This window comes from Clarias gariepinus, chromosome 16 (genome assembly GCF_024256425.1).
Source record: "Clarias gariepinus isolate MV-2021 ecotype Netherlands chromosome 16, CGAR_prim_01v2, whole genome shotgun sequence".
NCBI lineage: Eukaryota > Metazoa > Chordata > Actinopteri > Siluriformes > Clariidae > Clarias > Clarias gariepinus.
This window is the reverse complement of record NC_071115.1, coordinates 4,003,256-4,027,055: the sequence shown is the minus strand read 5'-3', so window position 1 is coordinate 4,027,055 and position 23,800 is coordinate 4,003,256. Positions and strand designations below refer to the sequence as shown.

Here is a 23,800-nt window from a genome sequence, read left to right as displayed (position 1 = left end):
GACGTCCATCGTGCCATGTCTTTCGTTCCACACCCACCGTGCGCCGTGGTCGCGCGCATTAGCATGTGCAAATCACGTAGTTTGACTAGTCAGATAATCGGCAGCAGGAGAAAAGGTCACTCGAGTCCTTGTCACTGTGAAAAAAAAAGAAAACTAGAAGCACGGGCGAGGAATGACGAAACGTAACGCCAGTTGTCACTCCATCCTAAATGTGCTCGGATGAAACCTGCTGTTCCGGTAACGATCCTAAAACTCTCTGTTCTTTCAAATTTCATTTTATCCTTTAACATATGAAATTGACCTACAGTAGAAGTTCTAGTGCTGATGTCATCGTTTGAGTTGATTTGTTTCAGGGCGGGTCGGTTCCCAGGGCGTATTTTTAGTGTGATCTGGCAACCCTGTAGGCAAAGATCAAGCTTGAGATAGACACAATTTGCTCAGGAATGACACCTTAATATAAGTGTCTCAGGCGATAACGGTTAAGTGCCGAGTACCGAACCCTGTGGATCACGGATCGGCTACGTCAGTAGGTTTAAGTCTTTTAAGGTTTAACACAGGAGCTACACTCTACAAGCTACAATTCAGGATGTCATGTGACCTCTTACATCTGCGGTCCTTTAGGGTTATATAACCTTAAGAGTTCTCAAATTCTGATCAGAGAACTGAACATAGCGATGAAGCAACAGCTTCCCACATGCAGCCCCGTCTCCTCCGTGTGCTCTGGGTAAACTTGTACAGCTGATGGAATTGGATACGAGAGCGTGGGCGAGGAGTATTCGGTGCCAGACGAAGGGAGAGGTGGAGTGGGGGGGGGTGCGTCTCGTCTGCTGCTTCATAAAAGAAGAGAGGGGAAAAAAGTGGAGAATGAGAATGAGTAAGAGGCGCAGCTGTAAACCCGAACAGCGAGAGAGACGGGAGGCGGAAACATGTTGTGGGGAGGAGAGGGGACCAAAAGGGAGGGGCAACGGAGGATGAGGAGGGGCCGCTGAGGACGAGGAGGCGTTCGATAAAAACTGATAAAACTAATAACAGGATAATTATCTAAGGTTTATCCATTAGGGTTAATCTTATTATTCTTTATATTTGTTAAAGTGTTGTTGTTAATGCGATCATGATCATCATCATCATCATCATTATTATTATCAAATTCAAACTTTCAAATCAAATTTAAATTTTTACTAGCACGGTATGATATAAAGTAAAATGCTTATACGACCGCTGATGACCTAAACATTAAAATGAAGAAAAATAAGTGTTTTCAAATAAGAATATAACATATGAAATAAGAGAAAGATTTATACAAAAATATAGAACATTTAGCTGTAGAAAAATTTTAATGTTTTTTTATTACATTATATGCAAATAATAAAATATAATGGCATTATCTGAGTGATAACATATTATAATATTGCACAAGTATCATGTTATGTAATTAATATTTAATATTACTATTTATATCTTTCATAATGATAATAAATAAGTAATAAAGATTGATTGGGGATCATCTGATACCATGTTACCATGATATTATTGTCATTATTATTATTTAGATTTTTCTTTCTTCAGATAACAAACTTGGCAAATAATTTGCTCGTATCCAAACTGGATGATGTTCTGAGTGAAGAGTTTAAAGCACACCACCTGTAGGAGTATAGAGGAACTGCAACATTATACCTCACCAAATTTAAACTTGTAGAATTAAATTAAATAAATTAATAAATAAATAATAAAATCAATATTGTAGTCAGTGATACATGAATCAGTTTTCAAAACTCCAGAGATCTAGCAATATATATATATATGATTATGGAAAATAAATCTGTAAAGTGGGCGTGTCTGTACTTTAAAGTTATTTCCGAAATAATAATTTGGTAGGGACGTGAGATGAGTAATAGAGCACATCAAGGTGGTTTTTGGAATTTTTGTTTGTCTGTTTCTTTGTGCACACGTCATGTAAAAACTACAGAAGGAATTTATTGGGGTTTTTTACTGGTGTATTTCACAGTGCTTGAGGTAACATATAGGAAGAGAAAATATGCTAATTTAAAATGGAAAACGCCTTTATATCATTAAAAGAAATCGACCTTGGAAAATCATTTATATAAAAAAATTCAGTGTACGGGTGGCGATGTACGTTTATTAATTTTTTTTTCTTAAATACGTGCGTATGAGTGTCGTACGCTAGTTCACTTTTACAATTCCGTCATCATCATATCATTATCATATTATTATTATTAGTGAATAATGATACTCCCTGCGTAGGCTCCCTCCCTACAGAGTGCTCCAGAGCCTGAGGGTTAGTGTGTGAGGTTTGAAGTCTCCCTAATAATGACACATTCCGGGTTAATCACTGACGATCGGCTCGGCGCGTCTTCAACTGAATAAATAACTGCAGTGTTTTAGCTGAAGTGCTGCAGGATGTCTCTATCTCTGTCTCTCTGTCTCTCCCTCTCTGTCTCTTTCTCTCTCTCTCTCCATCATCGCCACTCGTGACTGAACGTTTAAAAGATTTACACACCTCGTGTTCAACATGCTTCCGGGCTGAAATGCCAGCCGTGTGCGCCGCGGGGTCACGGGGTCAACTTCTCGATGTAAACTGATCCCGCCACGTTGCTTAACACACGAGGAGTTTGACCCTCGACCTATTTAATCTCTCTCTGTCTCTCTGTCTCTGCTCATATCTCTCTCTTTCTTTCCTCATCGTCCTCCTGATAGCTCGATAGTCTCTACGAGGAAGGTTTTTTCTATTTTATTTCATTTCTTTTCCCCCCCTGTCGGCACTCATAAATCAAGGTGGAGCGGATTCACGTTATAATCGCCGACGTGTTTTTCCTGCCTCGGTGTTAGTTTTACTCGTCCGCGCTCGGCCGCCCAAATGAAAGGGCGCTATTTATTTTCTGCACGCTCCGCCGAAAACACTGGTTTCGCATCGGAACGCTCGTCCGCCGGGTTTATTCTGGGCGGAACGGCGAAATAGGAAGAGGAGGCGATGCTGGGTTTTTATAGACGCTGTCACGGAGACGCGCGATTAGGTTCTGGAAAACGGATCGTGAGGAGCGTCGAGTGTATTCCAGCGTGACGCTGCGAATGAAGGAACGTGGTGTTTTATTGCGACACGACTCGACCCGACACGGGCTGTAAACAATTCAGATAACGATCATGTCGACCGCGGGAAGAGTCGAGAGCGATGGCGTACACGCGGAGGAGTGAGAGACGGGAGGAATTCAATACAGCACTGAATAATTAGGTGTAGAGAAGAGTTCATTCGGATCCGACTCCTTTATTTGACTCTATTAGGAGACGATTTCGTCCTCTAGTGCTTTAGATTGGTCTGTTTGATTCCCTTCACATCAGCACACAGAAGACATCGTGGGTCTGAAATTAAAAAGTGTGAAACATCAAAGTTCATGGTCAGGTACGAGGCCTTTTAGGACGCCATGTGGTGGAGATTAAAGCCTTGAGATTTATTTGATCTTTTGTTCATTGATTCGTTTATTCAAATTAGTTTTTGATTCCCACTTTTTAAAGTATTTAGTCAAACTTAAAAAAAAAAAAGCATTAAATCCTCTAAAAGTGACGTGTTCCTTATAAATATTTCACGTCCACGTCTTGTGAGTCTTCAGCTGCGTTCCATTCTGCAGTGCACTTCACAGGGTGCTCCCTGCTCCCTGCTCCCTACTCCATGTGTCTGTTAAGGGAGCTTCCCTGGACCTTTTGGAACACGCGGCGAAGCCACCAGCGCAGACGTGACTTCCTGCAGGCGTCACCATGGTAACATGAGCCTCTGGGATACCTATAACAAATGTGTGAATTGATTCTTAATTGGAAATTAATTTGGGTAACTAAATTGATGAAATTAAATTAAATAGATGAAACCACTTAGCTCCGCGCATGACCTCGTTCTGGAGTTCTGCATTCTGATTGGTCAGAAGTTGTTGATTATTATTCTGTAAAAGCAGCCCAGACAGGAGCGCGGCTTCAAGTCATGCCGTTATAATAACGCGTTGGCCTTAACACCTTCTCCTTTGTGTTGTACAGTCATGTTCTGAAGTTTCCCATTATTTATTTTATTTATTTTTTTTTAACACTTTTTCGGCTCTCTGTTAAAAGAAAAACCGTTTTATTCTAATTATTAAGTGCGAGAGAGAAAAAAAGAAAACAAGTTTCAAAAGCAGCGTCATGGCGTAACAAACGGAAATAGCGATTGTTGGCAAACTGCTGCAGCGTGAGCGGAGTACAGCGGCTGTAAACTCTTGATCTACGCGTCTCTTTGACTCTCTGCGTCCTCAGCGCCGCATCACACCGCGTTCACCAGCGAGCGGAAAACAAGATTAAGCAATAACATGGTGTCGTGCCTTATTTCCTTTTCCACTCCATCTCACCTCACACTAACTGTCACTGAGCTGTGTGTGTGTGTGTGTGTGTGTGTTGGAGTCCGGGATTAAAGACAGAAAGCGGGACAAACGAAAGAAGTTTTCTTTCTCTGTCTCTCGGGGGAAATAACGTGATGATGTTGGTCCTGATCGTCACTCCTGCCCCAGATCTCTCTCTCTCTCTCTCTCTCTCTCTCTCTCTCTCTCTGTCGTTTCTTATACACTCTCTCTTCCCGTCTCTCTCTTGTCCCCGGTGTCTCCATCAGGCTGAATGTGGGTCAGTGTGTGTTTACTGAGGAGACGCAGGGCTTTCCTCAGCCTTTAGCTTCCTCCACAGGACAGCGCGCTCTCAGCACTCAGATACAAGTGTGTGTGTGTGTGTGTGTGTGTGTGTGTGTTTAGGCTTTTTAAACCTCCATTATATGTTTGACACGCAGTCCTTTGAAACGGGTGAAAAAGTGCAACATTTATTACAGTTTAGCTTAAGACACGTGTCTAGCCGATAGTCGTCTCTACTCCGTCCAGATGTTAAAAAGATTTTTACTCTTCTTCCTCATTTATTTTTTACCCGACTTTTTCTCCGCTACGTTCCCTAACCACGTTGGTGTGTGTAGCATCTTAGGGTGGATTTTCGCCACCTGTTGACTGTTACGTGTAACTGCGCGACCTGCCTTTCTTTCGAGACGAGGCTAAAAACAAACGCCTCGCGTGTCTGAAATCTAAAGCAGAGAGATTCTTACTGTGAACTTTAATAACCCCTGGACATTTCAAGGTCAGCGCTTTCACTCAAGTGCACATGTACGTATTCCACACTTCTACGATTACTTGAGTAAAAGTTTTTGCACTCAGGAGTCTATACTTTTGCTCGAGTTCAGGATCTCTGAGCTCTTTGCCCATCTCTCATCCGGTGTAAAAGATAAAAAATTAATAAAAATACCAAGTGCAGTCAAATAATGGCACAGCTGATTTGCATTTAGACACGCCCACAAAACGGCCATATAAGGTAAAAACAGTGCAATCACTTTATGAAATAAATTAGTTTAGCATCCAGGAGTTGATAAACAAACAAACAAAGCGAGATATTGTTAGATATTTGTTAGGAGTGTAGGACGCGAGAGGCGTTTGGCTAAAAACAGCCCTGAACCTTTGAGCTCGTTGATGTCGTTCACAAGGACCTCATTGTTCCGCGCTAATCTCATTACTCACCTCGATGTAATCAACGTCTCTCCCTCCCTCCCCCCTTCTCTCTTTCTCTCTCTCTTACTCTCTGTCTTTTTCTCTTTGGTCTGACCTGTTTTTCTCTGGTGTTGATTTTTTTTTGTCCTCCGTGCGTCTCCAGATCTCGCTACGCTAACCCATTAGCGGGCACTTTGGGTAACGCTAATTTGGTCCCCACGTGCCTCCGCACGCTCGTTTGTTTGTTTAAGACTTCCTTTTCAGCGAGCCTCTCATTTTGCAGCCCATAAAAAATGCACCTTAATTACAAAATTGCCGGTTTGGTGGTTTTGGCCGCTCGTCAGGCGTGTTAGTTTTTTCTACCCTTTTTTTTTTCCTCCCCCCCCTATAACCGCGTCCGGACGCAGAGACCGAAACGACAGGCCGCTATTTTTATTTCTGTGCGCCGAGCTGAAAACACTGGTTTCGCGTCAGATTAAGCTCCGTCAGACTCGTCCCGTCCCGCGTGCCGGTAGTTATTTAAAGCGGCTCCCGGTGCGTGAGACACCCGCTCTCCCGCCGTCTGGACGCTTTTATAGACGGCGACGGACTGGATCGCTCCGCTCTGAGCCCGAGCTCTTCCTTTCCACAAACACGAACGCTAATCAGCGTAGGAGACGAACACGAGGGCAAAGAAACGCCTTGTTTTTCATCTGTTATGTTTAAACGTTTTGTTTTTCCCTTTTACTTTCAGTTGAGCTCGTCATGTTTTAATTAATTTAATCTCTAATAGATGGAACAATGTAATAACCATCAATACTATAAACGTTTCTTAAATGTCTGATTTTATAAAACATCTCGGTGTCATTATTAAACTGATTAATATATAAATATAAATATGCAGCTGCACTACAGTCGGCTGTTACAGAGAATTAATCAATTAATCAATCAACCTTCTGACCAATCAGAATCCAGAACTCCACAGCTCTAGTGATGTTAGATGATGAGCTGTTGGTGGTGCAGCGACGTCATGTTGGTGTGGGGTAGAACTGGGGTAGATATGGGGCAGTGCTGGGGTAGATATGGGGCAGATCCGGGGCAGGTATAGGGTAGAACTGGGGTAGATCTGGGGCGAGCTGGGGTAGATATGGAGTAGATATGGGGCAGATCCGGGGCAGGTATAGGGTAGAACTGGGGTAGATCTGGGGCGAGCTGGGGTAGATATGGAGTAGATATGGGGCAGATCCGGGGCAGGTATAGGGTAGAACTGGGGTAGATGGGGGGCAGGTATGGAGTAGAACTGGGGCAGGTATGGGGTAGATCCGGGGCAGATGGGGGGCAGGTATGGGGTAGAACTGGGGTAGATATGGGGTAGATCTGTGGTGGAAAAAGAGCAGATCCCTGAACTCTGATGTCGTTTAAATAGTTCCATGGCGATTTAATCAGATGACTAATCTCACACACATACACACACACACACACACACACACACACACACACACAGCCTCAGTTACAGTTACAGTTACTTTTCAGTTTTCACTCAGTTCACCCGGCTGTCCTTCTTTTTCCGGCCAATCAGAAGTGAGGGGCGGGGCTTAGCCAGCTGAGTCACCGGGAGCTGGATGTGATCCAGACACTGAGTCAAATCAGCAGCTGGTGTGAAATGACCTACATCACACACACACACACACACACACACACACACACACGTCTCACTTCCAATCACTCTCCCTCTCACACAGAATTCCTCTCTCTCTCTCTCACTTCATTTTTTTCTTCTTCTTTTCTGTTCTGTCTTTTTCTTAACTCAATCCTTTCTTTCTTTCTCTTCTTCCCTCGTTCTTTTCTTTTCTCGTACCTATTTCCGTCTTTCTTCCTCTCTCTCTCTCTCTGTCTCCCTCCTGATCCGTCTTTTCCCTGATCCCTTATTTTCTGTCTCCTCCTCTATATTTGTGTCTATTTCATGTGGTTTTCTCTTTGTCTCTTCTGTCGTATTCTCTCCGTCTCTCTCTCTCTCCGTCTCTCTCTCTCTCTCTCTCTCTCTCTCTCTCTCTCTCTCTCAGTAATGATATTTGCAGACTTTCGTCTTCTTCTCACCAAGTAAGCTTTGAATAACAAACGTGCTCCTCTTTGATGTGTGTGTGTGTGTGTGTGTGTGTGTGTGTGTGTTTTAGTCGTACCAGGCTCTGCTCTCTCCCTCCCTCCCTCCCTCCCTCCCTCCCTCTCTCTCTCTCTCTCTCTCTCTCTCTCTCTCTCTCTCTCAGTACATCACTGCCAGGTATGCGGGCGTTTTTCCTTTTATGCTCTGCCCTATTTTTTCTCACACAGTCTCTCCATCTCACTCACACGTCTGTGCTATCGCGTTTTCATTAACACACGCACACGCACACGCACACACACACACACACGCGCACACACACACACAAACGCTGCCTCTTTTTCTCTCCCCACCTGAGCAGTCAGGTGTGTTAACACAGCTGTGTGTCTCCCCCGCTCCCTGTCACACACTCCGGGTGATGAGCGCTGCCGAGTGTCACACTCGAGAGGAGCGACCTGACACACACACACACACACACACACACACACACACACACACACACACAGGTGATTTTATTTAGTTTTTCCTTCTTTCTGAGATCCATGAGATGATGTGCCACGTTTATATATACACACACGCGTGTGTGTGTGTGTTTGTGTGTGTGTGTGTGTGTTGAAAGTTAGATTTCATCGCTCAGGAATGAACAGTCCCTGGGTCAGGTCGGTTCACGGCGTTGTTCCTCTCACACACACGCTCTGTAACACACACACACACACACACACACACACGCACACACACACACACACTCACACACACTCCTGCAGACTGCGCTCTGATAGGTCTTATACTCATCTGTAGACCTCGATGTCTTTATATTAAAATAATGATGATGGAAGAAGCCTCCAGTGTCAGTGCAGGGGCGTGACGGAGGACGTCTGTCTGTCCGTCTGTCTGTCCGTCCGTCCGTCTGTCTGTCCGTCTGTCTGTCTGTCTAGATGTCTGTCTGCCTGTCTATGCATTCATCTGTGTCTGTCTATCAATCTATCTGTCTGTCTCTCCGTCTGTCTGTCTTATCTGTCTATCCATCTATCTGTCCATTTGTTTGTCTGTCCATCCATCTATTCATCTGTCTGTCTGTCTGTTTATTCCTTTATATATCTGTCTATTTGTCTTCTATCTATCAATCTGTTCGTCTGTCTGCCCATCTATCAGCCTGTCGATCTGTCAATCTGTTATTTATCCCTGTATTCCTCTATTTATCTCTCTATCCATTAATCTGTCTGTCTATCTGTCCGTCTGTTAATTAATCTGTCTGTCTGTATTCATTTCCGATGAGGGTCTGAGTGTTTATATCTGCTGTACTGTGAGTAATAACACGTGTCCTGGACGCCCCTCGTCACCACGTTCTCAGAGACGCCGTGACGTCTCCACTCCGGCTCTTCAACATCACAGTGCTGATATTACAGCGTCATATCACGTGTGTGTGTGTGTGTACAGTGTTGTGTCACTTTGGTTTACGTGGCTCAGCGCTACATTAACACACACTGTCCTCCGGTGAGGACGTGTGTTCAGTCCTCTCAGTACAGCTGCGGTTCTGCTCCATACTCCAGTCCTGTAGGTGGCGACGTTGCACTTTTTAAAATGGCAAACGAAAACCCAAACGGCTCGGAGAAATTCCACAAGTAGAGAAAGTGATCGTGCAGCCGCGTTAAAGAAATTGTGTCTGTATTTATTTATTTGTTTATTTAATTAACGTCCACAACTATTGTATTTATTTATTTTTTTTGATGATACTTTTGGACACGCTATGGTCAGGGTTGGGTGATATGGATTTAGCGACGAAGCAAAGCTGAAACACTTAAAAAAAAAAACTTATTTTATGTGAAAGTAATTGCAAATTTATTTATTTATTTATCTTTTAATGTTTTGTTTTTCAAGTGTTTTTATTATTATTGTTATTAGGCGTCATGAACGTAACGTGATTCATTGTCGTTACAGATGTAACGGATCAAAAAGTCCTAACGATGATGTGTGTTTTGAGTAGTACTGTGTATCTCCGTAGCTCACACACGGCTGTTAAAATGTACACCACAAGAGGGCGCACTAACAGACGTTTGTATTTTGTAATTATCTCGCCGTGAGAGACGAGAACATTATTCGACAGCTTTTATTTTATTTTCTCTCTCCATATATATAATTTCTACATTTTATTTTTTAATTTAGTTTTTTTTTCACGTAAATATTTGGGCTTGATTAATATGTCTCACGTTATGTAGATACGTGAAATTGTTAATGTGTTCAACTAGCTGGGAAAACCGTGAGAAATGAAACGCAGCCAATAGATACCTTGTCATTGACATTATTGTATTGTTAGAGTCCAAGCACTATGACATCACTATGACATCACTATGACATCAGTCTTATGACATCATAGTGTTCTTCTAAGGATTACTATTATAATTTTTTTTAATCCAGCATCTGGGGCTTTTCGGAGGTCTGAACATAAAATTCCTGTCGCCGGCATTGTGATATTTTTGAGTTATTGCATGATTTATCGCAGTATCAATACCATGATGATGTCATCCCGTAATATCGCCTTGCCCTTTTCCTCGTATACGGTCAGTACAGTCGGTGCTTTCGTCCCACTTTGTCTTTGCGAAGATGCTGGGAGATGTACGTTATGACCAGGAAGTGGATTTAAGTGATGATGTGGGTCAGAGCTCCGGGTCTCAGATCAGATCATAACGCGGCTCTGAGTGCAGGTTTGCCGGAGAGGGTTTATGTGCTTTTAGACATTTATGATGTCACTGTGCATTATTCATCTGTGCGTGACTAACTCTCTCTCTCTCTCTCTCTCTCTCTCTCTCTCTCTGTGTCTCTCTGCAGCGGTGGACACTCAGAGCTCCAGTTCGGAGGACATCGTCCCAAGTCCTCCGTCTCCTCCTCCTCCTCCCCGCGTGTACAAACCCTGCTTCGTCTGTCAGGACAAATCATCGGGATATCACTATGGAGTCAGCGCCTGCGAGGGCTGCAAGGTACAGAGTCACGCCGCTCCGCCGGGAGCGTATTTATAGCGCGGGAGGAAAGCGCGGGGGCTACAGCGGCGCGCGGGAGAAACAAAGTGATGCTAAAAAAAAAAAAGTTTCAGTGACTTTTTTTCAGAGTTATTGTGAGATTCACGACACCAGCCAAATATTATTAATAACTGATTACGTATTTATTGAACACTATAATTTGTGGTGATTTTTTGTTTTGTTTTTGTCGCGGACACCGTTGTCCCGTCTGCGTCCAGACTGTCTGTTCACTAAAGCGCAAGTTTTTATAGAGTTTTAAAACACGCAAGGGTTTTTTTTTTACCTCAAAGTTTACTGTTTGTTTTTTTTTTCCAGAGAACTTTATCAGTAGGGAAAAAAACCGTTTTTTTTTCCGGCGACTGAAATGTTCGGAGTTTAATGTTTAAAGAGCAGCAGTGTGTGTAGAGTCTGAGAGAGAGAGAGAGCATAAGCACTGAACTACACACACACACACACACACACGTCGTAGTTGCGTGAGGGAAATGTGAAAGGTGTGTGTGTGTGTGCACGCTGCTCAAACACACTCGCTCAGCAAGAAGTAAACACAACTTCATTAAATTTTCATGCATAGCGTTTCCCCTCGTTCCCCTTCACACCTCTGAGGAACTCCACCACGAGCGTCTCTCTCTCTCTCTCTCTCTCTCTCTCTCTCTCTTTCTCATCCTCTCATCTCATTTCTTATCCTCTCATCCTCCTTACATTATCCTCCTCTCTTTCATCCTCTCATCCCTTCACCTCCTCCTCCCATCTTCACACTCTTATCTGCCTATCTTCTCATCACATTCTCACTTCTCATCCTCTCAACTTACTACCCTCTGCTCCTTCTCTCCTTTTCATCCTTTCATATGTCATCTTTTCCCTCTCTCGTCCTTATCTTCTTTCATGTTCCTCGCACTCGTCTAATCCTCCCTTCATCTTTGCACCTTCTTTTTTCCCCCCACATTCCTCCTCATCCTTTCATCTTCACATCTCCTCTTATCCCCGGTTCCTCACATCCTCACCTTTTTGTCTCCTCTTTACTTTCCTCTTTTCTTCTCTTTCTTCTCCTCTTTCATCCTCTCATCTCTCTTTTTCTACTCCTACTATTTCTCCTTTTTCTTCTTCTTCCTCTTTTATCTTTGATCTCGTGTTTGTTTCGGTTGCTCCACCCTCTTCATATTTCTTTTCATCCTCGTCTCTTTTTCTTCTCCTTTTTCGTTTAGTCTCGTCTCATACGCGCCGATGTCAGAAAGGTGTGATGTTTTGGAGTGGCGTATGAGACTGAAGTGTAGACGCTGGTGTGTGTGTGTGTGTGTGTGTGTGTGTGTGTGTGTGTGTGTGTGCTGGCAGAGCAGCGTTCGCACTCTGTGCTGATTTCTGCGCGGTTCTGCTCGGATCCCCGTGTGAGTTTTGTCAGGAGTTTATCACCGCGTCAGGTTTCTGTGAAGTCGGAACAGACAGGAGGGAACGCCGCGCGGCTGAGGAGCGCACCGCGGTGAAATGGGGGGAGCGCGGACGCTCGCGATATTTCAGTGTTTGTCAGAAATCCGCGTGTGAGAGTTTTATCACAGAGCTGCGAGAGCTGCGTCCCGCGCAAAACACTTTATCAATTACAGCTTTATTTCTCACGACTCGGAGTTTCTGTCTCTCAGTTCGGAACACACTTTAGATTCTCTCATGATTCAGACGTTTATGTTCACAATTATGACTTTAATTCTCGTGATCAGGATTTTTTTCCTCATAATTACGGATTTAAATAAAAAAACCTGCAAAAATTTTGACAATTGTATCGCAATTACGAGTTTACTCCTTGTAATTTCTTCCCCTCACAATTACGAATTTACGTCGCGTCTTTATCACAACCTTATTTTTTGTATTTCTGACTTTTCCCTCATAACTTGGAATTTACATTTTCATAAAATTTTGACTGTTTTATCACAATTGCGATTTTACTTCTCGTAAAAATGTGTTTTTTTTTCATAATTACAATCTTATTAATATATTTTTAAAATCTCAATTATGACCTTATTACTGATCACAAAAAATACTTATAGATAAGTATGTAAATGTACGTCAACTCTCAAGACTCGTCAACACTTTTGTGTGCTTGAACATCCCTGTTTATAAGTCATCATCATCATCATCATCATCATCATCATCTTCATCAACAAGTCTCATAAAGCATCATATAACAGTAAAAGTTCATTTAATAACAACCGCCTGCTTCAACTTTGACTAAACAAACCTGGACTTACTGTGTGTGTGTGTGTGTGTGTGTGTGTGTGTGTAGGGTTTTTTCCGCAGGAGCATTCAGAAGAACATGGTGTACACGTGCCACCGAGAGAAGAGCTGCATCATCAACAAGGTCACGCGCAACCGCTGTCAGTACTGTCGCCTGCAGAAGTGCCTGGAAGTCGGCATGTCCAAAGAGTGTAAGTGTGTGTGTGTGTGTGTGTGTGTGTGTGTGTGTGTGTGTGTGTGTGAGAGAGAGACTGCGTCTGAACAATGAAGTTTAATGATCAGGTCATATATATATATATGTGTGTGTGTTTGTGTTTGTGTGTGTTATCGTTTATCTGTCTCTTGTTCTGCCTCACTGCTGCCACCATGTGGACAGAGTGTGTATGTGCTGCTGTTTCCTCAAGCAGCACTAAAGCGCTATTTAGCCGTGCGTGTCTTTTTGACCTTCTGTCCATCAGCACATTTGCCCCGTCTGATCTTTGACCTCTTACCTTTGACCCCGGTTCGACCGCAGCTGCTCTAAAGCTACCACAACACACTGTTTTGTTGGCTTTCACCCAGCTGCTGAACTCATCAGAGATGATGTTTTGGTGATGCAGGGAAGTGTGTGTGTGTGTGTGTGTGTGTGTGTGTGTGTGTGAGAGAGAGAGTTTAACACACAGGTTACTAAACACTAATGAAATATAAATAGGAGAGATTGGTGATGTGTAGGTAGATAACCCAGAGGCGGTGTGTGTGTGTGTGTGTGTGTGTGTGTGTGTTAGAGGTCAGCTGGTCTTCTCCGCAAAGATTGTCCTCAGGTCCTAAAACCTTTCTTTCCTCTGAGAAGCGTCGTCCTCCGCAGCTCTCCGTCTCTCTCTCGGTTAACGGGTTTGCGAGTGTTTATGAGTTTCTGCTCGATTCGGAGAAGCGTCTCTACGAGTGTGTGTGAGCTTGTTGTGGGAGCGTGTGTGTGTGTGTGTGTGTGTGTTTGTGTGTGTGGTGAAAAATGACTTTCCCTGCACTAATAGTTCTTTAATGGTTCCATTAGATGGGTTTCCACGGCCCACGCTGGCACCTCACTCGCTCCGGAGAGATGAATATGTGCTGGGGAGGAGAAGGAGGGAGGGGGGAGGGGGGAGGGGGGTTGGAGCCGCAGGCAACACTTACTCTGTTAGAGATGTGTGTGTGTGTGTGTGTGTGTGTGTGTGTGTGGTTTGTGTAGTGGCAGAGTCATTGGATTTACATTTGCTGTGTAAATTAGAAAGAAAAAAAACAAGGCAGGTAGTCAAAACAAGTGCCGGGCCGCGAGGGAGACGAGGGACAGGTTGGAGGAAGAAGGTGGACAGAAAAGTACAACAAAAAAAATAGCAGGACGAAAAAATAAATAAACAATAAAAAGGACGGTACGGATGCAAAAATAATAAATAAAAAAAAACAACAACTAAAAACAGATAAGACAGGCTAGGACAAAAAAAAGGACAAGGCAGAACAAAACAAAGGAGAGGACAAGACAGGACAAAAAAAAGAAGGACAGGACAAAAAAGTACAGGATAGGACAAAAAAAAAAGGACAAGACAGGACAAAACTAAGGAGAGAGGACAAGACAGGACAAATAGGAGGGCAGGAGAGAACAGGACAAAAAAAAGGACAAGACAACAAAAAAGAGGACATGAGAGGATAGGGAAAACAGGACGGGACTAAAAAAGACAGGACAAAAGAAGGACAAGACAGAACAGGGTAAAAATAACTTTTTACGGGTCTTCATCAGCACAAAGACACAGCCAGGAGGCGTGGCCTAAAATATAAAGGCGGAGTTTACAAGACATGACGCTTACACAGTTTTACACGGCTGGCTGTAAACGTGACAGAATTAACGCGCGGCTCGTCCACAAAAATCTCTTTCTGATCTCACGTGCAAAATCGGTTCGTACAGAGAGATTTTCATCTAAGTGTTTACTTCAAGTTCATGACGTCGTCATAAAACCACCGTATTTCTGTTGTTTCTCACGATTTCGTTAGCAAGATTAGCCTTGTAGCGTCAGGCCTTTTGAAGCGCATGTGAGGTCAGAGCATTTATTACACTTTCCACCGTGTCTCCGTCCATGTCCCTTCTGGTGCTGGAGCTCAGCGTTACGTTCTTTTTCCTCATCGGCACCTTTGAGCTACAAAGTTGGAATAAAACATATTGGCGTATTCCTGTGTACATCTTTCGTTAGCACTGAGCTAGCCAGGCTAACTGTGATGACTCGCGTCCTGTTAAATAGCAACAGCTTGCTTACACACATGCAGGACAAAAAAGGCAGTACAGGACACAAATGAGGACAGAAGAGGACAGGGGGAAAAAAGGAGAGAAGGGGACAAAAAAAAGAGGACAGGACAGAAAAGGACGATAGGAGCGGACAGGACGGGACAAAAAATGACAGGAAAAGGAGAGGACAGGAGAACATGAAAAGGATGAGACAAAACAGAACTGAACAGGGGAGGACGGGGGAAAAGGACACGATAGGACAAGAAAAAGGGGACAGGAGAGGATAGGAAAAAAGAACAGGACAAAAAAAAGAATGGAACAAAAAAGAACAATAAAATAATAGATGTTTTGTAGGGAGAGGGTGGTTTCTGGAAGGAGTCTCCAGTGTCAGTGTCTCTAAAGGACAAACAGACAGACAGAGGGGTTTAATATAGTCCACATTACAGGTGTTTCGCGAGGACTCACTTGGACATATGAGGGAATTGTTGGGGTTTTCTTACACAAGACAGAATTGTGAAGTTCGTCTCTGTATCCTAAGCTGCGCTGGAAAAGTGTGTTAATTCAGAAAGTAACACACACACACACACACACACACACACACACACACACACAGAAACACGTTGTTCTGAGAGCGAGAAAGCAGCAGGGACTGAGCCTGAGCGCCGTGCTGGGTCATGTGACCGGATTCGATTAGAGCGGAGCACAGACGTCGTTCATCACTGATATTAACAGCTTCATCTGCCAGCGCTCAGTGTGTGTGTGTGTGTGTGTGTGTGTGTGTGTGTGTGTGAGTGAGGGTAGGGGTGGAGTGTGTGCGGGGGTTTCGGGGTAGACGTGCAGTAATGATGGAACTCTGTGGGTGTGCATGATGCATGTGCTGTTTGGTATGCCGTGTGTGTGTGAATCTGTTTTTTTCCCCCAGCATTTAGCACATACGCGACACAGACCCGCCAACTCGTACCGTTCTTGCGCACGTTATAAAATATTATACAGAGTACGAGTCTTAACTTGGGTCGGACTCAGATTATAAATCTGCTGCGATTTGTTTTTAATCTAAACATATTGTTCACGTGATAAGTCCAGAATAAACAGGATAGTTGTTAGTTTACGTTTCTTTGCTGTTGGTCTACAGAATCACTTGGCCCGAAACTCCGCCCCCACGCCCCATACACGCTCCTCAAGAACATCCGGTCAGCAGTTTGCAGCAAATGTTTTTGGACTGGAATCAGACGCTGGACTTACAGACACGAAAGCTAAACGTTTCCATGCTGGCATGAACCATCGGTGTGTTCGGTGGTGACGGGTGTTCTGTTTGTACAAAACCGTACGTGTACATAAAGCACGAGAAAAGGAACGTACAGCGCTGTAAAGTTGTCCAAGTTTTCATCGTTTAACACGTTACCAGTTTGCCGCGTTGGACTAGTGATCGGAAGGTTTCAGGTTCAAACCCCTCCACCACTGAGTCGCCCCTGCTGGACTGAGGCCCTTAACCTTCACCTGCATTTTCTTCTTCCTTGTCTGTTCCCTTTCAGGGGGCGAATCATCTGCCTCCATCTAACCCTGTCCCCTCACACCAACTAACTTCATGTCCTCTCTCACTGCATCCATAAATCTCCTCTTTGGTCATCCTCTAGACCTCCTTCCTGGCAGTTCCAACCTCAGTGTCCTTCTAGGGACATACTCACAATCTCTCCTCTCAACATGTCCAAAACCACCTCAATCTGGCTTCTCTGACTTTATCGCCAAAACATCTACCATGGGTTTCTCCCTCTGATGGACTCTTAGGATATTCTTGCTCCTGTCCATCCTTGTCACTCCCAAAGAGAACTTCAACATCTTCAGCTCTGCTCCCTCCAGCGTCTTTTCTTCCGCTCCACCGTCTCTAAGCCGTAGAGTCTCACCACTGTCTTGTAAGTCATGTAATGTAAGTCGCTTTGGATAAGGGAGAAGAGGGACATCATCAGGGTTAGCAGAGTGCAGGATCTGAGTTGTGTTTCAGAGACGTTTGTAAACTTGTTGAAAAGGATTATAACAGCGAAGCACCTTTAAGGACGCACCTTTTGTTCCAGTCAGGAGATCACAACGTCGTTACAACACTGATTTTAAAGACCGAGCAGTACTGGAGATCCTGCAGCAAAATAAATACAGCTGTGGCGCCATCTAGTGTTTAAAAAACAAACTGTACTGTGGTGTAAATCAGGCGTGCAGACACACAGGGAGACTTTAAGTAAGTGAGTAGCACAGTCGCCTCGCACCTCCAGGATCCGGGTAGTGTGTGAATGTGTGTGTGTGTGTGTGTGTGCACTGTGATTGATTGGAGTTTACAATTATACAATCGTACACCAGGTTCCAGTCTGATCCTGTATCCGTTAACTATTTTGTTCTGTCTCTTTGCAGCAGTCCGAAACGACCGGAACAAGAAGAAGAAGGAGGATAAGAAGCCGGATTGCTCCGAGATCTACGTCCTGAGCGCCGATACGGAGCGGATGATCGAGCGAGTGAGAAAAGCTCACCAGGAAACGTTCCCGTCGCTCTGCCAGCTGGGCAAGTACACCACGGTGAGTGAGACGCTCCAGCAGAGGGCGCCAGATCCGTCAGTATAGAGTCATAATGATGAAGCTGCGATACGATGTGATGTGATGTGGTGATCTTTGTCGTCTCGTCCTGTAGAATAACAGCGCTGATCACAGAGTCTCTCTGGACGTGAATCTGTGGGACAAATTCAGCGAACTGTCCACCAAGTGCATCATCAAAACGGTGGAGTTCGCCAAGCAGCTGCCCGGGTTCACGACGCTCACCATCGCGGATCAGATCACGCTGCTCAAAGCGGCCTGCCTCGACATACTGGTGAGACACATACACACACACACACACACACACACACACACAATAATACTAAGTTAATATTTTGTCTTTTCTTGACATAATAACAGACTTGTCCCTGTGTAACTCATGTACACACTGCATTGCCGTAACGTCCATGTCTCTCTCTCTCTTTCTCTTTCTTTCTTTCTCTCCGCCATTTCAGATTTTGCGGATCTGCACGCGCTACACTCCGGATCAGGACACCATGACGTTCTCGGACGGTCTGACGCTCAACCGGACGCAGATGCACAACGCCGGCTTCGGCCCGCTCACCGACCTCGTGTTCGCCTTCGCTAATCAGCTGCTGCCGCTGGAGATGGACGACGCGGAGACGGGCCTGCTCAGCGCCATCTGCCTGCTCTGTGGAGGTACTGCGGGGCTTCAGTACAGGACACCAGGCCGAGTAACGGCCGTGAGAGGTTTTAGGAGGATGAGAGCCGCCGGGATCAACATTTTAGCCGAGTTTGCAGCGGAATGACCCAAACATGGGGTTCTGGATCCTTAAATAGTGCTTAAATAGTGAAAATGTGGGACAATCATTTAGGTTATATGTCGTATCACATGTCATATGTCAATTTATATACGTTTGCATTTGAGATGGTAAAATGTTGCAGTTTCTCCATAATCCTAAAGGTGGAACAGTTTAAACACATTCACACGTCCAACATCCTGTGTGTATTAGAAGCGAATTATTTGCTAAATTTGTTTAGAATTATAACAAAAGCTACATTGAATCAGTATATTTTTGTCAACACCAGTCGAATCGTCACCTGGGTATCGTGATCATATCGTATCAGGACGTCTCTGTTGATTTCCGTCATCCCGATTAAATAGGGAAATTTTTAGTTTTTTTTTTCCTTTTTTGTTTTTTTCTCCCATAAGAAGTACGTGAGGGTCCTGAGTCTTTTTTCTTCTTCTCTTTCGGTGCAGATCGTCAGGACCTGGAGGAGTCGGACAAAGTGGACCTGCTGCAGGAGCCCCTGCTCGAGGCGCTGAAGATCTACGTGAGGAGGAGGAGGCCTCATAAACCACACATGTTCCCCAAAATGCTGATGAAGATCACAGACCTCAGGAGCATCAGCGCTAAAGGTGAGGAACTGTTCAGTGCTGAGAACACTCAGTTTAGCCAGCGTTTACTTTTGATGAGATCGCATCCAGTGTTTGAAATGAACAAGTGGTCGAACAAACTTATGGATAAAATTACTTCTTATTTATTCATATAGCGCTTTTAACAGTGGTCATTGTCTCGAAGGCAGCTTTACAAGATGAAAAGGAACGTTTATGGAAGTGATAAATACTTATGGATGTAATAATGAATGTGATCCACCACGACCTGCACATCCGAACAAAAACATCAGAACTGAACGATGTTGCTTGAGCCATAACAAGTATCAGGATTTTATAAACATCCCGGATTTTATTACAATCTTAAACATTTAAAATTGTGTAGTGAGTAAGTAAATGCAACTCCAAAAGCGCAGCAGTTAATTAAACACTACAAACTAGCTTCAGATACGAGAGTTTAACAACAGCGCGTACTGTATCTCCGTCTTCCGCCATAATTATTATTTCTAAACAAACTCGGCAAAATAATTCACTTGAACTACACGGGATGGAGATGGAGTGTAAATAGTTTGTTTATCTGTAGGATTATAAACAAACGGAGATGTTTTACCGCCGCAGACGTCTCCAAAGTCTCGGAATTATTTTGTTCACGGTGTTTTTCGGACGTGGTATTTTGAGACCTGTGTAAGTGTGTGTGTGTGTGTGATGAGTGGGTTTGAGAGTAATTTAAGCTTGATACGAAATCTGAGGCTGATCAGCGGTCACGACCAATCAAACTGGAAACCAGACAATTCTGATTTATCTCTATTAGAAATGTTTAAAAATATATATAGAGAGAGTGATAATAATTTTAAAAAATTAGTTTAAATCAGTTAAACAAGCCTGCACTCGTTCACAGGGGCGGAGCGAGTGATCACGCTGAAGATGGAGATCCCCGGCTCTATGCCGCCGCTCATCCAGGAGATGTTGGAGAACTCTGAGGGTTTGGAGGGCAGCAGTATGAATCCTCCAGGCAGCTGCAGCCCGAGTCTTTCTCCCAGCTCCATACACAGCAGCCCATCGACACACTCACCCTGAATCTCGCTCTGTCTCTCTCTTACACACACACTTACACACACACACACACACACACACACACAGGCATGCTTACCCTGAATCCGCTGCTCCACGACTCAGGAACCACAGAGTCTCAGAGTCAAAGAGACGGGTTTTAGGACAATAACATGCAACGTGGCTTAACACGCACACACACACACAGAGAGGCTGAGCCTGAGTCACACTCGCATTACAAGCAAGGTGTGCGCATCTTCGGAGGAACTCGCGAGGTACCGATCCGATCTACAGCAGCTTGCACGGCCAGGGTTCTGACCCATTCTGATCTCATCCCGGGACGAGGATTCTAATCGGCGACGTCGAGAAGGACGCGGGTTTGCGGACGTACACGTTCACGCGCCTGGGAGACACGCCTTCCGGTCTGCGTGCGCACTCCACAGGGACGATTTGACGAACGTGGAAAGAGACACGGGACGTCCCATGTCCGAAAGTCATCAGGGACATTTTATTTTTTCTTTTCCTTCCTCTTCGTGTGTTTGTACGTTTGTTTGTTTTTTTTCTTACAAGAAAAGATATATGAATATATGAATATCTTATATATTGACAGGAAATGAGAACATTCTGAACTTGTGATGATGCAGGAAAAAAAAACAAAAAACAAAACAAAAAAAACAACAAATCTCACGTCAACTCTTCTTTATTCGTCCCAAGAGTTTGATCTAGTTTAGTTCTGCTCATTGTCTCACTTCACAGCGGAAGATGATTGTTGTGGTTGTTATGGTGATGTTCTCACGCGCGTTTCACTCAAAACAAAACTCACGTTCACGGTTCGTCCTGGCGGGGAGGGTAAGAAATTATTATTTTTTTAAAAAAGCGTAGCTACTAAAGATGGGAAGAATTTTTTATTTTATTTTAAATTCTTTTATGTGGCAAGTCATGTATCACCACACCAACTTTAAAATTCATTCTCTTATATAAGTTTGCTAAAATTTGTTATATGTTTGCATATGAGGTTGCAGTTCCTGTATACTCCTGCAGGTGGTGCTAACAACTATTCACACTGTTCAGAATTGAAACAAAATCTGGAGAAAAAAAACGTACATCTACATTAAATCGTAATTCCCAACACACTTGGACTCCCGTCTCTAGTAGCTACACGCGGGAAATCTCTTTCACCGAGTCGTCATGATGATGGAGTCCTGATTAAAGAGTGAATAGTGCTGAAAAAAAAGATCTAGATTTAAGGGGTGGACAAATTATTCATTAAAAGTATTATTATCTAGCTGCAGTGTATGTTCGGTCTTTTATTCCGCGGTTGAGGGTAAAAAAAAATTAAAAATCGCGGCTAATGTTATTATATAACATACGGCTGGCGAGGCGAACAAATGCGTAGCCACCTTTTACCAATTACTATAAATTTTATTTGTTTTTTGGTTTGTTTTTGTTTTTATTTTAGTAATGAAGTCCGAGGCTACCGGTTTGTCCACCCCTGACAACCAAAATCCTTTAAAGTTTAGATTCCACACACTTTCACAGTGCAATCGAATCTGTAAACCCAGAGAGAATTATTGCACTGCCTCATTTACACAACCACGACACTGCCTCGGGTTTTTTCTTCATCATCCGTCACCACCTACAACACCACTGCCTCCGTGAGACAATCACTTTTCCCCCGTAGCAGCGCCCCCTAGACCCCCCCCCCCCCCTCCCTCCTGTGGGGAAGACGCAGAGCGAAGCTGGAGACGGGGACCGAACGTCAAGCGAGTGTGTGAAAAAAAGAGAATTCGGTCGATTTGTCTCCCTACGAGATGTTGCTGCAAATGAACACCAGACTGGCCTTTGAACTCGTCGTCCGATCCGCTGACGCGCCATCCTCGCTACAAACTCGCGGCGATCCGGTCCACGTGTCGCTTCCCTCCGATTCAGCTTAACGAATTATCACTGTAACCGTGTGCAATACCTCTTCCAAGGAAAAAAAAAGAAAAGAAAGCAAAAAAGAAAAAAAAAAACCCAATCAAATCAAGACGCTCGAAAGACTTCCACGTTTCACTTCGACTATGCACGCGACTTGCACGGAAACTCGAACTGCAACGTGTTCGGCTTCCTCTGGACTTCCTTTTCGTGTTTCGTGAGCGTGACGATGTAAGGACACTGCCCGAAAACTTTCACTGCCAACGAGCCACAATCATTTCAAACATCTTAAAAGACAGTTTATCAGACTCACACGGCATCTGGCACAAAGGCATCGATCTGTCCTCTTCTGTTCGGTTCTGTACGGTTCTGTTCTGCTACAACACCTTGTTACTCATTCAAACGCACAAACATTGTTTCTCTTGTACCATAAACTGGATGATGAAAATAATCTTTATTAAAGACTGATGTTTTGTGTGTGTTTCTGATCCTACGCGTCCTAGGTGTTCTGTTTTCTTGCACGCAGCTCGATTTTACTTTTAATTTGGACAAGTTTACAATCTAGGTTGTTTTGTAAAGAATCTTCACCAAACAAATCTTAAATCACTCGATTTTATAAAGTGACCTGTTTTTTATTCGGGACTGCATAATTAAACCATTAAATTTAGATCTTACAAACCAATCCATTTATTTTTTTGTAAAATAAATTGTATTCATTTATGATTTGTTTGTAAATTTAAATTTTTACATTTTCGGATATTAACATACAGATTGCATGGGTTTGGTGTTTATCACAAATAGTTACCATACAAATACAACACTAAGTGCTAAAAGAGATTTACACAAAAATAGAATATTACTCTGAGAGACTGACCGACAGCTCCAATCCATGAACTCGCACGCACACACACACACACACACACCCTGACTGCTGAAAACTATTAATTAAACCCAGCACAGAAATACTAAACTGGGACTCTTTTTTCATTCAGGGCAAAACTATAATCCATCAAGGAACCCGTGTAGTCCAACTAGGGACGATGGAGACCAATGGAGACTGTTGTATTTATTATATTCTTGTATTTCCATATTTACAACCGTGACAGGAACTCCAGTCAACACACCCATTAACACACTCCAGGCCATTTGGGAGGAAACCTGCCAAGCACGGGGAGAACATGCAAACTCCATGTACACAGACCCCAGGGTGGGAATCGAACCAGACCCCTGGAGGTGCGAGGTGACCGTGCTAGCCACCGTGCCACCATAAACCCTATAATATAACTTAAGCTGCTCTTTAAGGTAAATACCTAATTGGCCAATCACAAGGCGGCAAGTCGATGCACTTTGGCATGTAGACGTGGTTATGATGATCTGCAGTTCAAAGCATTTTAGCGTCATGATTATTGCACGGCTGTTGGTGCCAGTGAGCTGGTCTGAGTATTTCCCAAACTGCTGATCTACTCTATGCTCTCGGCACACTGTGGGCTTGTGATGTTACATATCATATTATAAAGGAGAAAGGAAGAAAGATAAGGACGTCCCTATTTAAGAACATTTTGCAGTATTTTTTTTTCTAATAAGGTAACTACTTCAATAAATTGCTAAAACGTAGTCAAAAGGTTATTTTGTTCGGAGATGCACCAGTAATTCCTTTGCGCAGTGTTATTTTAAAAAATCATCAAGCACACACAACTAACAACTGTCAACAACTAGCTACATGTCCATATTGGTGGCACTGTGTAGTGGTTAGCACTATCGCCTCCAGGGTCCAGGTCAATTCCCCAGGTCAATTCCCCCCCTCTGGGTCAGTGTG

General features: G+C 43.8%; 1 protein-coding gene across 3 annotated transcripts in view; it reads left to right on the top strand.

The window, feature by feature from the left end:
- rarab (retinoic acid receptor, alpha b) overlaps positions 1-22,472 on the top strand; it is an 83,439-nt gene extending 60,967 nt beyond the window's left edge. For all 3 annotated transcript variants that reach the window (XM_053514352.1, XM_053514351.1, XM_053514353.1), the window contains 7 exons: positions 10,453-10,601; positions 12,910-13,051; positions 17,488-17,648; positions 17,761-17,937; positions 18,119-18,323; positions 18,886-19,044; positions 19,919-22,472. In XM_053514352.1, coding sequence (XP_053370327.1) covers positions 10,453-10,601; positions 12,910-13,051; positions 17,488-17,648; positions 17,761-17,937; positions 18,119-18,323; positions 18,886-19,044; positions 19,919-20,097 — 1,172 coding nt within the window. In that variant the 3' untranslated portion in view covers positions 20,098-22,472. The remainder of the gene's footprint in view (positions 1-10,452; positions 10,602-12,909; positions 13,052-17,487; positions 17,649-17,760; positions 17,938-18,118; positions 18,324-18,885; positions 19,045-19,918) is intronic.
- The last annotated feature ends 1,328 nt before the right edge of the window (positions 22,473-23,800 follow it).